The sequence below is a fragment of the Terrapene carolina genome, unplaced genomic scaffold (assembly GCF_002925995.2).
Source record: "Terrapene carolina triunguis isolate 2854851 unplaced genomic scaffold, T_m_triunguis-2.0 Scaffold951, whole genome shotgun sequence".
NCBI classification, from domain to species: Eukaryota; Metazoa; Chordata; order Testudines; family Emydidae; genus Terrapene; species Terrapene triunguis.
In genome coordinates this window covers 7,008,228-7,022,342 of record NW_020665302.1, presented here as the reverse complement: position 1 = coordinate 7,022,342, position 14,115 = coordinate 7,008,228, and the positions used below count along the sequence as shown (strand labels likewise).

General features: G+C 50.2%; 1 protein-coding gene across 1 annotated transcript in view; it reads left to right on the top strand.

The window, feature by feature from the left end:
* Window positions 1-14,115, top strand: part of KSR2 (kinase suppressor of ras 2) — a 270,259-nt gene that overhangs the window by 68,536 nt on the left and 187,608 nt on the right. Inside the window, exon 4 of the mRNA XM_026661240.2 lies at window positions 3,700-4,204. Within this exon, the coding sequence (XP_026517025.2) occupies window positions 3,700-4,204 (505 nt within the window). The remainder of the gene's footprint in view (window positions 1-3,699; window positions 4,205-14,115) is intronic.

Here is a 14,115-nt window from a genome sequence, read left to right as displayed (position 1 = left end):
TCCCAGAGCTCAGGCTGATGGGCCGTGCTGGGAAGGAGAGATGTGGGACCGCTGGATCTGCCGCCGTGCCGTTCCCTCCCACAGAGCGTTTGCCATGGCAATGCTGCAGAGCTGGTGTGTAGGGGGGTGTGAAGATTTTTTCTCCAGCCACCAGGAAGGAGCCCGTTGCCTGGCCTGCAGGCTAGATGGAGGGTGAAGAGTGAAAAGGAAATGAGATTTTAACAGTTCTCTTTGTTCTCGATCCCATGGGGTTCGTTAATAACACGAAGGCGGCAGCAGCCCCTTCCACCATTGCTGGGTGCGGGCTGGTATGTCAGCAGACTCTACATGGTGGCACTCGCTTTGTTAGCCAGCCTGGGAACCAGAGAGAACCGCAGGGTATGTCTGTGCCCAACAGCTTCAATAAAGACTCCTCTCTGTGCTCTGCAGCAGACGCAGAAAGATGTTCGGAATTAAAATGTGGTTTGGGGCTGTGGGTTTTTTTTTTTATAACAGACGTGTTCCTCTAAAGAAGCCACTGAACTCTTCGAAAGCTCCTCTGCACCAGTAATAGTAAAATAGTAAGTGGACACTCGAGCACTACAAACCGCCTCTGATGTTCGCACCAGCCTCTCAAAATCTTACTTCCACTCACCTGCTAAATTTTAATCTGAAGACAGACTTTCCCGACCCCCCCATCTCTCCCTTTGATAAGAACCTCTCCCCCCGTCTTAGCAGTACAATTCAGAAGAACCCCCCCCCCCCGAAGCTCTTTTTGATCAAATCCTACACCTTTCATTTCCAAAGCCAGTTCCTCCTCTTCTTCTCAAGTGCTTGAAATAAAACGATTCCCATGAAAAGGACGGGCAATTAATAACCAAAGGAAGTGGGAGAGGGAGAAAAATCTCCCTTTTTAAAAGAAAAGAATACATTTTGATTCAGGTTTTAGTCGAGGAGAGGATCAAAAGAGCTGGGACAAGAGCGCTCGAATCTGGTTAATCATTTAAACACTACTGAAGCGTCACCGCAGACGGGCATGTGCCCATCACTATGCTAGTTGGCACTTTCAGTAATTAAGTGGGGCTTCTTTTATTTATTCCCCACCTCTCCAAACTGCAGAACTTGAAGTGCACAGTCTGTGTGTCTGTGTGTATGTGAAGGTGAGAATTGGCTGGGTGGGAAGAGAAAGAGATGCTGGCGCTTATCAGACAATTGGAGTCCTGCTGGCACTTGAGGAAGGTGGAATCCATTGGGCAGCACTTGGAGCGTGAGCGGACACAGAAGCAGAGGGAAGGGAAAGCCGGATGCATGTGAGCGGGGTGGAGGGGGAAGAGGTGGAGGAGGTGCTAGACAAGACGGAGGGGAAAAAATATCTTAGCTGCCAAGTGTGGCTTAAAAGCGAGAGAGCTGGGAGAACCCTTTGAGGCTGTGTGACTCTTATGTGTGTTTGCACAGAGCCATCACCTCAGCCCTCCCTGTGAATCTCTGCGGCCATTCTCTCATATCCGTTTCTTTTTAAAAACGATTTGTACGTTTGGGTCACAGAGTTCAATTCCCAGCTCTGCTACAGCCCACTGTGTGACCTTGGTCAAGTCACTTATCCTCTTTCTGCCTCTGATCCCCATTTTACAGATAGGGAAAATACTCTATTTCTCCCAACTGTTGTCTGTCCTCTCTGCTTAGACTGTGAGCCCTTTGGGGCAGGGACTGTCTCTTCATTGTGTGTGGACAGCACCCAGCACAATGGGGCTCTGATCCCTGACTGGGGCTTCCAGGTGCTCCCATGATGTGAATTGTACGGAGCGGTCAGGGCCAGCTTTAAGCCGATTCACCCGATTCCCCGGAATCGGGCCCCGTGCCCGCGCTTAAGAGGGCCCCGCTCCGGGGGTCTTCGGTGGCATTTCGGCGGCAGGGGGTCCTTCAGTGCTGTGGAAGACCCGGAGCGGACCCCCTGCCACGCGAAGTGCCACTGAAGCCACGGACTGCCGCCGGGTATTGGAATCGGGCCCCGCAGGTCATAAAGCCGGCCCTGGGAGCGGTAACCCATCTATTGGTGAAAGGAAAGCCCTAGGGGGCTCTGAAATTGTGTGTAAGTTGTTGTCATATTTCAGTCTTTGGGAATAGCTACTCTGAATAAGCGTGGGGGGGGGCGGCATGTGGTGAGGTGTGTGTGGGGGTCTATGGGATAGAGTGAGAAGGCTCTGAACTGGGAGTTGGTGACCTGAAGTCAGTTCCTGGCTATAGCACTGATCTGCTAGGACTGGGCAAGTCACTTCCTCCCTCCGCCTCGTCTCTCTGTCTGTCTCGTCTGCCTACTTTGGGGCAGGGGCTCTCGGTGGTTTCACGGCACCCAGCACAGAGAGGCTTTGGTCTTGGCTGAGGCCTCCAGCGCTACGGTGATCCATACGTTTCCATAAGGAGAACACACTTGTCCCGTGTCTGCTCAGTAGCCCAGCGTTCTCTCTCTCTGCTGAGGACTGCTCGTGCAGACGGGAGGGTGTCAGCTCCTGGAAGGTGCGACGCCCGTTTCCCCAATGTCCTGAGCTGGGGCAGCAGAGTTCCTGCCAGAGAGGCTCGCGTTGGATTCTCTGGCGGGACTCGGGAGGAGGATGTGATCCCGTCACTGTCGTTCAGCACTTTGGTCATTAAGTGCATGCGTCGCACCAGGCTCTCCAGGGATTAAAGTAAAACAGCCCCCCGCTTTGCACGTGGGTGACTCACGGCGCCTTTTCAGCTTCAGTGCTGAACTTGTCACAGAGTGTCCCAAAGGCTGCACTCCTCTTGGACTCGGGGCCCTTGTTCTGCAGACGGGGGGTGCAGGCCCAAAGCTGCCTCGGGAACCAATTGGACATGTTTTCATGTGCATTTAGCACTGCCGAAAGGTGCCGGATTGCTAGCCCTGGAGACGGAGACAGCAGTGTTAGGGCCCAGAGAGCAGCTGGACGAGCTTTTCCCAGGCTGCCTCCACTGAAGCACCCTGACTTAGAGGGACTGACGTCTGGGAGCGGGATGGGAAGGAGAGAGCCAAGGCAGTTCATTCTCTAGGGCCCATTCTCCTAGGATTCTGGCCAAAGTTGGACCCCCTCCCACCTTCTGCCAAAAAATCTGTTCTGTGCTAGTTGCCCTTCGTTTCCCACCCCAGAGACAGCTGCATTTTAGTGTTTCCCCTGGGGTCCTTTGGGATGGAATGTGCCCTTTAAAGGTAGAGTAGCAGGAGGCTAATATAAGGCTCATGACAGCACTGCCTGGGCAGGCTGTAGGTAGGAAGCTATGTCCTGGGAGGTTGGTTCTCCAGTATCTCATGCACGGCCTCCTGCCCGAAAGGTCTGAGGGGTTTAGAGGGAACCTGTCTCTCTTCTGACTGAAGAGGTCTTTGCACCCCACTAGGAAGGTGTGAAGATGTGGGGCCCACTCAGTTCTCTGGCAGAAGCTTGTTCCCTGACCTCTGGGATTGTCAGTCATGATGTCCTGGTAGAAAGCAGCTGGGGCACAGGGTGAGAGGCAGGTGATGCATCTGGCTCAGTTCGGCTGTTGTAAATAAGGACCAAGATCCTACCAGTGGAGGCCTGATTTTCAGAGGTTCAGAGCACTGGCAGCGCTTGCTGACATCAGCGGGAGTTGGGGCTGGTCAGCACCCCTGAAAATCAGGCCTGCGATTGGGAGCGTGTGTTTAAGGCCGGCTGTGTCTAATTGCGTGGCACTGTTTGTTTGTCACCTCAGGAGGCAGCCTTTCCAAGCAAGACTGGACCATCCAGTGGCCGACGCCAGAAACAGGGAAGGAGAACACCCCTGTGTGCCAGCCCGAATCCATGCAGTGGATCAGAACCCACCTTTCCCAGAGCCCCAAAGTGCAGTCCAAGTGCATGCAGCACTACTGTCACCCGGCTTCGGCCCACGGACCCACGTACGCCCACGTGGAGAGACTGACCGTGGAGGGCTATCCCGGGCTATGCCCCCCGCTGGAAGCCGGCCATCGCTCCTTGCCGCCGTCCCCCCGGCAACGGCACCCCGTTCACACCCCCCCACGGACGCCTAACATAGTCACCACCATGACTCCTCCCGGCACTCCGCCAGTGAGGCGGAGGAACAAGCTGAAACCTCCGGGGACGCCGCCCCCATCGTCCCGGAAACTGATTCACCTCATCCCCGGCTTCACCGCCTTGCACCGGAGCAAGTCGCACGAGTTCCAGCTGGGCCATCGAGTGGACGAGGCGCACACGCCCAAGTAAGTGAGCTTGGGGGCGGTGCTTGGGCAAGCTGAGCAGGGTGGGGAGCTGGGGGTGGGAGCCCTGGGGTGGGGCTAGGAAATGGCTGAGGAGTGTGCACCCCTGGGGAGTGGTTCGGAGTGAGTGCGGTTTAATAGCTAGAATGCTGGTATCCCAGGATTCTGGGTTCTGATCCTGGTTCGGGCACTGAGTAGGCCTGGGTGGGTCAGTCCACCTCCCCGTGCCTCAGTTTCCCCCTCTGTAAAATGGCAGAGAGGCCTACCCCACAGAAATGTTGAGGAACTGAATGTTTGAGATCCATGGATGGAAGGTGTGAAGGAAGCTGAAGGTGTGCTTGCTATTGCTCTCTGTCGGAGCCGTTGGTGGGAGCCGTGAACACTCCATCCACCGCCCAGCCCAGCCCACCTGTCTGGCACTGAATGTAAGACCTCCCTTGCTACAGATATCCCGAGCCCCAGCCTGCTAAACCTGACCTGGTCCTTAGGCACAAAGGCAATGTTGGCCTGGGCTGTGTGTCGCAGCTGGAGTGGTGATGAGTTAATTGGGATGCTGAATTCTGACCAGTGGAAATGCTATTAGAGGGACAGGTTTGGGTTCTTTCCAAGCTGGAAAAGGTTACTGCTGAGGCAGTGTGCCTAGTCTCTGGGGGCGCGGGGGGGGAGAGACCCGCCAGACCTAATGGTCTTTCAGGCCAATGCAAGGACTGACATGTATGGGCTTTCTTTCTTATGGTATTTGGTCACAGCTCTGGGGGAGGGGGGAGCTGAGCATGGGTTAGAGGGATTGTTATGTTCTTTAGCTTATGCTTGGCACTGGATCAATCCCCGGTCAGCTCCAGGAGCTGGGAGGGCTGCAAAGGTGGCAGTAAATCACCTGACCTCTGTCCCTCCTCTTCTGAGCTGGGTCTGGTGTCTTTGATGTCTGTAAAGCTCGGTGCATCCCTGTGGGTGCATTTCTGTGACTTTGGGCAAGTCCTTTAACATCCATTATTGCAGATTACTTGATTTCAACTCTCTCATATTCCTGGACCTTGCCCTATTTCAAGTGCTAGATATTACTGTGTGTGTGAGAGAGAAATAACGTTATTCCAGGCCAAGTATAAAACTTGGATTTATTTGTTTTAAAAAAAAAAACTTCTGCAAAGAACCTTCCAAACTTCTCTTCCCTCAGTGATGTTGTTTGCAGAGCCCTCTTCAGCCTGATAATCTCTGATGCTGGAAAGATTTCAGAGGCAGGAAACAATTAAGTGAAAACGACAATAGGCGAGAGATGCTGAAAAGTGGCCTCTTGCAGACACCAGTTTCCTGATTCCTCTTCAGCCGATAATTAAAAGCAGCGTTAGACCAGGAGCGCGTTGCCGTGACATCCTCCTGGCAGCTTTCAATGGACTGTCTGCAAGCGTAGCTAGTGAATACCCATGGCATTCTTGGTTATTGAGAGGAACACAGGCGTTCACAGGTGGGTCGTTCCTCTGAGCAGCCAAAGAATCTTTCCAGGCGTTTGCTGGCTGAGAGTTTTAAGATGAAACCCAGGCAGGAATGTGGGAAGAATTGGGCTTTGCTCTAGTGAGGGGCATTTCGTGCTCATTATTCTTCAGCTTGCAACAGAGTTCACCAGAGTGACTCGCTGCTCTCATTCCTTGGCCATTGGCGGTTGCTGGCTCTTTGGAAACAGGCAGCAAAATACCTTCGCTGCAGTGTAGCTGCTTCAGCGTCGGTGAGGCGCGCCCTTTGCTGAGAGAGTTGCTGTTGTTTACTTCTGAGGAAACCGTGTTGTTCCCCATTGTAACCCCCCCTACTATTCGTGTGTCTGCACGAATTATTGGTATTATTTATAGCCTTCCAGTTGTTCTTCGCTTCAGGAGCTCAGGTTTCAGTGGTAGCCGTGTTAGTCTGTATCAGCAAAACGAACGAGGAGTCCTTGTGGCCCCTTAGAGACTAACACATTTATTTGGGCATCAGCTTTTGTGGGCTAAAACCCACTTCATCAGATGCATGGAGTGAAAAATACAGTAAGCAGTATATACACCTCTACCACGATATAATGCTGTCCTCGGGAGCCAAACATCTTACCGTGTTATAGGTGAAACCGCGTTATCTCGAACTTGCTTTGATCCGCCGGAGCGCACAGCCCCGCCCCCCTGGAGCGCTGCTTTACCGCGTTATATCCGAATTTGTGTTATATCGGGTCACGTTATATCGGGGTAGAGGTGTATATACAGCACATGAAAAGATGGGAGTTGCCTTACCAAGTGGAGGGGTCAGTGCTAACGAGGCCAATTCAATTAAGGTGGAAGTGGCCTATTCTCAACAGTTGACAAGAAGGGGTGAATATCAAGAGAGGGAAAATTACTTTTGTAGTGCTAACGAGGCCAATGCAATCAAGGTGGACGTCGGCCATTTCCAGCAGTTGACAAGAAGGTGTGAGTATCAGCAGAGGGAAAATTACTTTTTGTAGTGACCCATCCACTCCTAGTCTTTATTCAGGTCTAATTTGATGGTGTCCAGTTGGCAAATTAATTCCAGTTCTGCAGTTTCTCATTGGAGTCTGTTTTTGAAGTTTTTTTGTTGAAGAATTGCCACTTGGTAAAGCAACTCCCATCTTTTCATGTGCTGTGTATATATATACTGCTTACTGTATTTTTCACTCCATGCATCCAATGAGGTGGGCTCTAGCCCACGAAAGCTTATGCCCAAATAAATGTGTTAGTCTGTAAGGTGCCACAAGGACTCCTCGTTGTTCAAAAGCTCAGTTTTGTTTAATTTTCCGGCCTCCTTAGCTCTGTGGATCAGCAGCCAGCAGGGAGCGCTCTCATGCTGAAGAATTCCTGTGCTGGAATCCACTCGCCCCCCTGGCTGCTGGAACTGGATTCAAAGTCTGTTTAGAAGCAGGAAGGGTTTCAGGCCCCCAGCCTAGCTCTGCCCTGCTCTGCTGTTGAGTTGCTGGCGTGGCCTTTGTTACAATGTCCGGTTTCCTGCGGCTCTGTGTCCTGGATTTTGTTTGAAATGGATCATTCCTTCTTTTGCCAGTGCGGGATCCTTGTGATAGAAAACGGGGAAGAGCCAGAGACCCCGAATCTGCCAGGGACTTCACTAGTGCCAGTGATTTTATGTGGAAGGCGCTTGGATGCCATGGTGATGCGTGGCAGTAAATGACCCTGCAATGGTGTCTGGCTCCCTGTGTGTACTGCATCCGGATCTCATAGGAGTGGGAAATACAAGCTCTCAGACTGGGCTAACAAGTGTAATTAAATCCTACAAGGTTCTTAGCCCAGGCATGGGTCTTGAAAGGGCAGGATGTTCCTACCACTCTCCATGGGGATGCAGATGGTTTTCTTTTATCCCGACTCGCCCTGATCTCAGGTCAGGTGAGTCCTGGTAGCTCCAGTTGAGGAGAATGAGGGGTTAAAGCCTCTCTGACACAGAAAGAACTATGGGCAGGGAGGGGAGGTCCTGCAGGGAAAACCTAGGAGGAGCCAAGCTCAGGAGAAGGCTTTGGCTGGGCTTGTGATTTGTTAACAATAAAGGTAAATCCCAGGAAGGGGCCATCACGTGTGTGGCCCATGTCCAGTGTGCATACACTGCAGTACCAGGGCTCCAGGACTGGACCCCCCCCAAACTTGGGTGCCCTTTGGATCTGGTTCCAAAATGTGTCCGTCTCATCCTGCCTCTGCTTTCCACCTGTAACGGCTGTGCAGGCGCTTGAGTGGTACGGCATAAATATATAATTCAAGGCAAAGCAGTGTTCTTTCTTTTCCTGAATTAGAGCTCGTGTATCCCTAATGAATGGAAGCAGCGTGCATTACCCACTTCTGAGAGTTCTTTGGAGATACCGAATTCGGGCACACATACTCAGCTACAGTAATAGGATTGACAGCTCGTTAAGTCCAAAAGTGGCACCGTCGCTCATCAGTCAGTGCCAAAGAGAAGTGTTTCATGCCCTGCATGTGCAGTGTAGAGCGAGCATCTCTCTAATGAAATGTTGCAGTACAGCATGCTTGCCAAGGCATACACGGAGATTGTGGTCTTTTCCTGGTGCTCCGTTCCTTTCCTTTTCTTCTTGGATGTCACTTTGCTGTTGTTTGATCTTCTGCTCTGTTCCTCTTTTCTTCAGTCAAAAGTCACACTGCTCTCTGAAAATTTCCTATTTACTCTGGCAATACCTAAGGTCATTGGAGCTCAAAGATTAGAGGGAATTTCCCCCCTCTCTTTACTTTGTTTACTTTGTGCGGTTTGCAGCAGTGGCAAGTCTGGAGTCTGTGTCGCTTGTTTCCCCTCTGCAGTCAGTCACTTTTCTCTGCTTTGCATGGGTTTTACACACCACCGTAGGGGAGAGAATTTTTTTTTTTTAAATAGGAAAACCACAAAAATTGCCGGGGGTCTCTCGGACAGACTTGTGTCCCTGAAACTACTTTTTAACACTTTTTATTGCAGATGACTTGATTTCAACTTGACTGTGTGCCTTTTTCAATGAATCCTTCCTCAAGCCAGATTTTGAAGTGCTCAGCACTCATAATTGGGGCCAGATTTTTCAAAGAACTCAGCTCCCATTTAAGCACCTAGCCTGCGCCCCCACTTATTTTTAATTATCCCCGATATTAAATAAAGGATTTTCAGAAGATAAAGTTTAGAGAACTGGGAAGTAAGGGGTGTTTTGATTTCATCATCCTCCTGCAATATTTTCAGCCCAAACATAACAGCCTCGGGCCAGTGTGAGAGACACACAAATTGAAACTGTCTGCTGTGCATTAGCTGCCCAGTCTGAGCAGAGAGCAAAGAGGAAACAACATCCGTAAAGAGGGAAAAGGAATTTAGATTTTACAAATCATCTCGTGTGCCAGTGTCATGGATCGGGAGCTTTGCCTTGTAAAATATGGGCTGAGATTTTCAAAGAGTGTCCAGATCCTATGGGGAGCTTTGAAAATCTCAGCCATGATTTCGAAGCTGACAGCATCCCTGTAAGCAGGACCCATTTGATTATAGTGATGTTCATTTACAGTCAGAGACATCGTTTACCTTGACGGCTTCCAAAGCCCTGTAGACTCCGAGGCCCTGATCCTGCAGTAGGTTCACCCTCATGCCCATAGCAAGTTGTATGGAAATCAGTGGGGCTCAGGGGTCTGCCCACGCAGGATCTGGGCCCTATGTGCATGAAGCACCATTGGAATACCAGCCACCACTGGCTTGCGGGATACAGCAGCCTAAAAAATGAAAAAGGGAGTGTGAAATTTTGCCTTCAGGTCTGCTCCTATGACAACTGCCAGGTGGTATCTTTAAGGTCCATGTCGAGCAGACAGGTCTTGCATTTTTCATGTCTCATTCCAAAGGCTTCCACAGTGAATTCCAGAGCGTGGGACTTGCCTACCTCAGAGGAAGGGCTGAGTCTGTTGGCCCCGAGGAGATTTGAGCCTGTAGTTACAGGTGTTCTAGGTTACCGTGCCTGACACTTACACCATGAAAACATCCCCCTTTGTGGTGGTTGTATTATTATTAATTTGTATTATGGTAGCACCTTAGGGCTCCAGTTATGGATCAGGGCCCCACTGTGCTAGGTGCTGTACAAATACATGACTAAAAGATGACCCCTCTCCAAAGATAAGCTTCCAATCAAAGAACTATTATAAGTAGAACCACTCTTACAATTATATTAGAACTATAATTGCTCTTTGTTTTCTCTGTACTAAGAATCCTGCTCTTTCTGCTTCTCTCCAGCCTTTTCTAAAGCACTAGCTTTGAGTCTTTGACTGTTCTCCTTTCTCTGTGGCTTTTCTTGCATATTTTTCTGTATTAACTTGAGTTATTGGGATAATGGTTTTTTGTGTGCATTAGTAGCTGTTGAGTCTCGTCTTTAGCTTTCGTGACTTTTTCTGAGTTTTTATTTGTCTTCCCTGTCTACAGTTCCACCCCAGGAGCAGTCAAGAGAGGAAAGAATCTTTGCTACCTGCCCCTCCGCCCAATCTAATCACATTTCATATTAGGATTTTTCCCATTAAAGAGACGTTCCTCCAGGAAAATCCAGAGCTCAGGGACCTTTGACTCTTTATGCCGCTAATGCAGCAGAGCCAACGTGTGCAGTGCACTAGTGTGTAGTCATGCTGGACTGCAATGCTCGCTCGGAGCAATTAACGGTACTTGCAGCTTGTGGGTAGGAGAGGAGTTTGGCAAAGGCCGCACAGCAAGAAATGCCCTGGGGTCATGGCGAATCGTCCACGATAGGGTGGTTGGGTAAGGCATTTTGATGACACCTTGCTTGTCTTTTCCTTTGCCCCGCAGGCTGGGTATCGTTCGCCAGGGGAGGGAGCTGTTGTGCTGGGAAGTTATATTCCCATCCTGTATCATCTAGTCAGAATCAGACTCCTTGCACTCTGACTCCAGGGCTCACTGAAACTCGGGCGGTGTGTCAGCACCAGGCTCGGGGCCTGCGGGGCAGAGCTGCCTACCTCTGACTATCTCCTGCCGGCGGACCCTGGAGCATGCTATTGGGATTGGTCTCAATGGGGGCCCATTCCCTCTCTCTCAGCACCAGGAGACCACAGCGATAGGGACTGTCTGAAGGGGCGGGGGCACTGTGTAAAAGGGGCAGGCTGATGGGGGTTACCCAGGACACACTCCAGCTGAAGTGAGTCTGACTGCAGGAAGCAGAGACCCCAAAACGCAGCCCCAGCCTTTAGCAAATGAGCTGTAGGCACTTAAAGCAGACGCGTCCCACCTATCCCAATGAGATGCGGCTGTGGTTGCCCTGCTCCTCTGTTAGCCGCTCCCCAAACCCACCGTTAGCTGCAACTCCTACCCGTGGCTTCCTCTGCTGTCTGTACCCCAAGTGGCATGACAGTGTTGCGGCATCTCCTGCATCGTTATAGTGCTCATTAATATGGAAAGGGGAAAGGAGCTGAATGTTTCTTGGAACTGCTGAGTCTAGGGAACGAAACCTTTTCTCCTGTAGTGGGAACTCAGCCGTGCTCAGTCTCCAGTGAGTCCATGCCTAATGGCAGTTTTATTCACTTAGCCGGTTTGAATGGGATTAGCACTTGGGCATGATGCTGGATTGGTAGATCCACACGGGCTGATTCTTGTTCATTCTTCATGCCCAGAACAGGCCCAGTCCATTCAGTTGGCACTCAGGACCATGCCAAGCCAGGGACCGGGCTCTTAAGGAGAGGGCATTCTTCTTAAGTGTCAGCATCCTCGGTGGTGGAGTGGATGTGAAATGCAATGAGCGAGGGGTGGGGAGGCAGCTGCTTCCAGGGCATGGATAATGACCTCATGCTCTCTTCTTCCGGCATGGGGACAAAGTGATTTCGATGCTATTTTCAGAGCTGACTGGTTACTGGTCTGCAACGTCCAGTCTCTGTTTGTTAGTATCGCTCGCAAACGACTTCTCTCTGCCTTATGTCCGGTACGTGCAGACACGTCCCCCTCCGCGTAGGTACATAGCTATAGGGATGGGTCTCTTCTGTCTCAGCACCGTCTGTTCAATGTCACTATTGGTTCTCCCCTGGTGCATTTGTAATAGCCATTCTCAGACACAGGACTTCTACCCTGCACGTGGGGAGCTTTGTCAGTGGAATAAGCTAAGTGGACTCTGGGTGTGGAGAGTCCACTGCTCTCCCAGGCTGGAGAGCAACATTTGTTCTACCAATGATAAAAACTCCTTGGCCAAAGGGGCAGAGGTTTCAGCGCTGTGTTTTAGGCTGTTTTGCAGAGGGGTGCAAAGCTGCAAAGCTAAAGAAGAAAAGTATGTGCTGTCTAGTTAGCAGCAAAGCTCGTTTTGCTTTGGGTTTTTTACACTAGCAATACCAGGCCCTAACTTACTCCGTCTTTCCCCCCCGATGACCTTAATAATCTGTAGAGAACCTGCAATGGGACAGCGCGGCTGGAGATGGACACTGACCCGCAGCTCTCCCAATCAGCCGTTACAACTTTGAAGCAGGTTTGTAACCCGTTACTGGCATGGCACTAAACCATGGCTTGTGTCAGCACATGCCTGTTTTAAGAGCTTCCAACCACGTTAGCTCCTCTGGCAACCCCATCCAACAACCAAACCCCCAAATGTTAGCAGCCAAATAGCCACCGTCATGCCTAGTGTAAGGAGGGAGTTTGAATAAGCTGAAATGCCATTTCAAGTGGGGAAACTGTGTCACATCTTGAAAGTAAGAGGGAACCCTACAGCAGATCCCAGCCCCTGTACACTACGGGGTGGCTGGACTGCAGGTCCGCACTGTACTGTGGCCCAGAGGGCCCATCCCCGGGAACTGCGCTGCTAGCTAGTGAAGCTCTGTCCTTTTGTTCACAAGCTTCCTATTCTACCCTGCAAAAAAGGGAAACTCTGAAAACCTTTGTTCGCTATGCTGTCGCTATTCTTGCACCTTGTGGATTATCCCTGTCCTTGTCAATGGCACCCCCAGTGACTAATGCATTAACTCAGCCTCATAGACCTGCTAGGAGACCAGCTGTGGATAGACAGCATCGCTGCTTCCTTCTTCGCAAATCTTTCCTTTTTGTAATTAAACATTCCAGGTGAGCTCGGTGCCTTCTCGTGAGGGACTGATGGCACCCACGTGGGAGAGAGACGTGTGGAATGTAACCATCCAGTCCCAGCTGCTAATTGCAGAAGGGGCCTCAGCCCCTGGCATGCTGTTTCCAGTTTGCTTAACCTCTCTGCTTTCTCACTTCCTATTGGTGCTCAGACACATTAGGTTATGCTACTTTAATTTACAATTAGTGTGACACGAGCCCTCCACTGCAGTGACTAGCAAGAGGCAAATCTCCGCAGGCCAAGGAGTTTATTAAGCTAAATTAATAGAGGAAAGAAAGCACCAATATTAACAGCACTCCATCTCTCCCGCATCCTACTGGGGGCTCATCACACTGATGCAGAGAGATGGGGATGGGCTCCCAAAAGCTGCTTGGAGAACAGTGGAGGTTAATTTACTATAATAGCGCTTAATGATTTTTAGGAGGCAACCACTGAATCTTGCCTTCTAATCCCATTAGTGTTTCAGGATTGTAATTAGTACATTAGAGAGGCCGCTCTTTTTTATATTCTCAGACAGAGGCAGACAAAGGTTTAAGCAGTTATCTGTGTTCAGCTGCTAAGTCCTCAGGTTGGTTAGAGAAGAAAGGTGGCTTTTAAATTTATTATGGGCCAGATTCGTCAGTGCTTACTGACACTGAATAATACCTTACTCTGTGAGTGCTCCGGTTGATTTCTCTAGGGCTTCTGATAGAGTAAGATACTTCTCAAGAGTAGTCTTATTGAAATCAAAAGGATTACCTGTAGAGTAAGGTATTGCTCAGTGTGTGTAAGGGTAGAAGAATCTGGCCCTCTATAAACTAATTCCACTTCTTTTGCAACAAAAGGGTGTCTTTCTATAAAATATATACTGCAGTCAGAAAGTTTACTACAGTTAATCTTTGCCTAAGCCCTCATCGTGTGTATGTTGTCCCTCTATCCTTTAATAGAAAGTTACCTGTGTGAGGCACAGTGGACAAGAACTAAAATAGACCTAGATCCACCAAAATGTGAGACTTCTCCAAAAATGCCTTCAGAGTTCCTGCAGCCCAACTTCTCTTGTGGCTCCTCCCTTCCCAGGTGTACTCTTGTCTTCCTTCCACTCATTCATGTTTATTATTTGCATTGTGAGAGCATCCAGAGGCCCCAGCAAAGAACAAGGCCCCATTGTGGTAGGTGCTGTAGATACATACAGTAAGAGGCAGTTCCTGCCCTGAAGAGCTTACATTCAGTAGACAAGACAGCGGGTGGGAGAAAGGGAGTATCAGGGCTTGTCTAAATGGGAAGGTTATACCGGTGTAAGATGTGGTGTGAATTTAAACTGCTCGAGTTATACTGGCATGTTGTGGAAAATTGACCACACGGTTGATTTTAGATCAGACAGCCTGAGGCTCCTTTA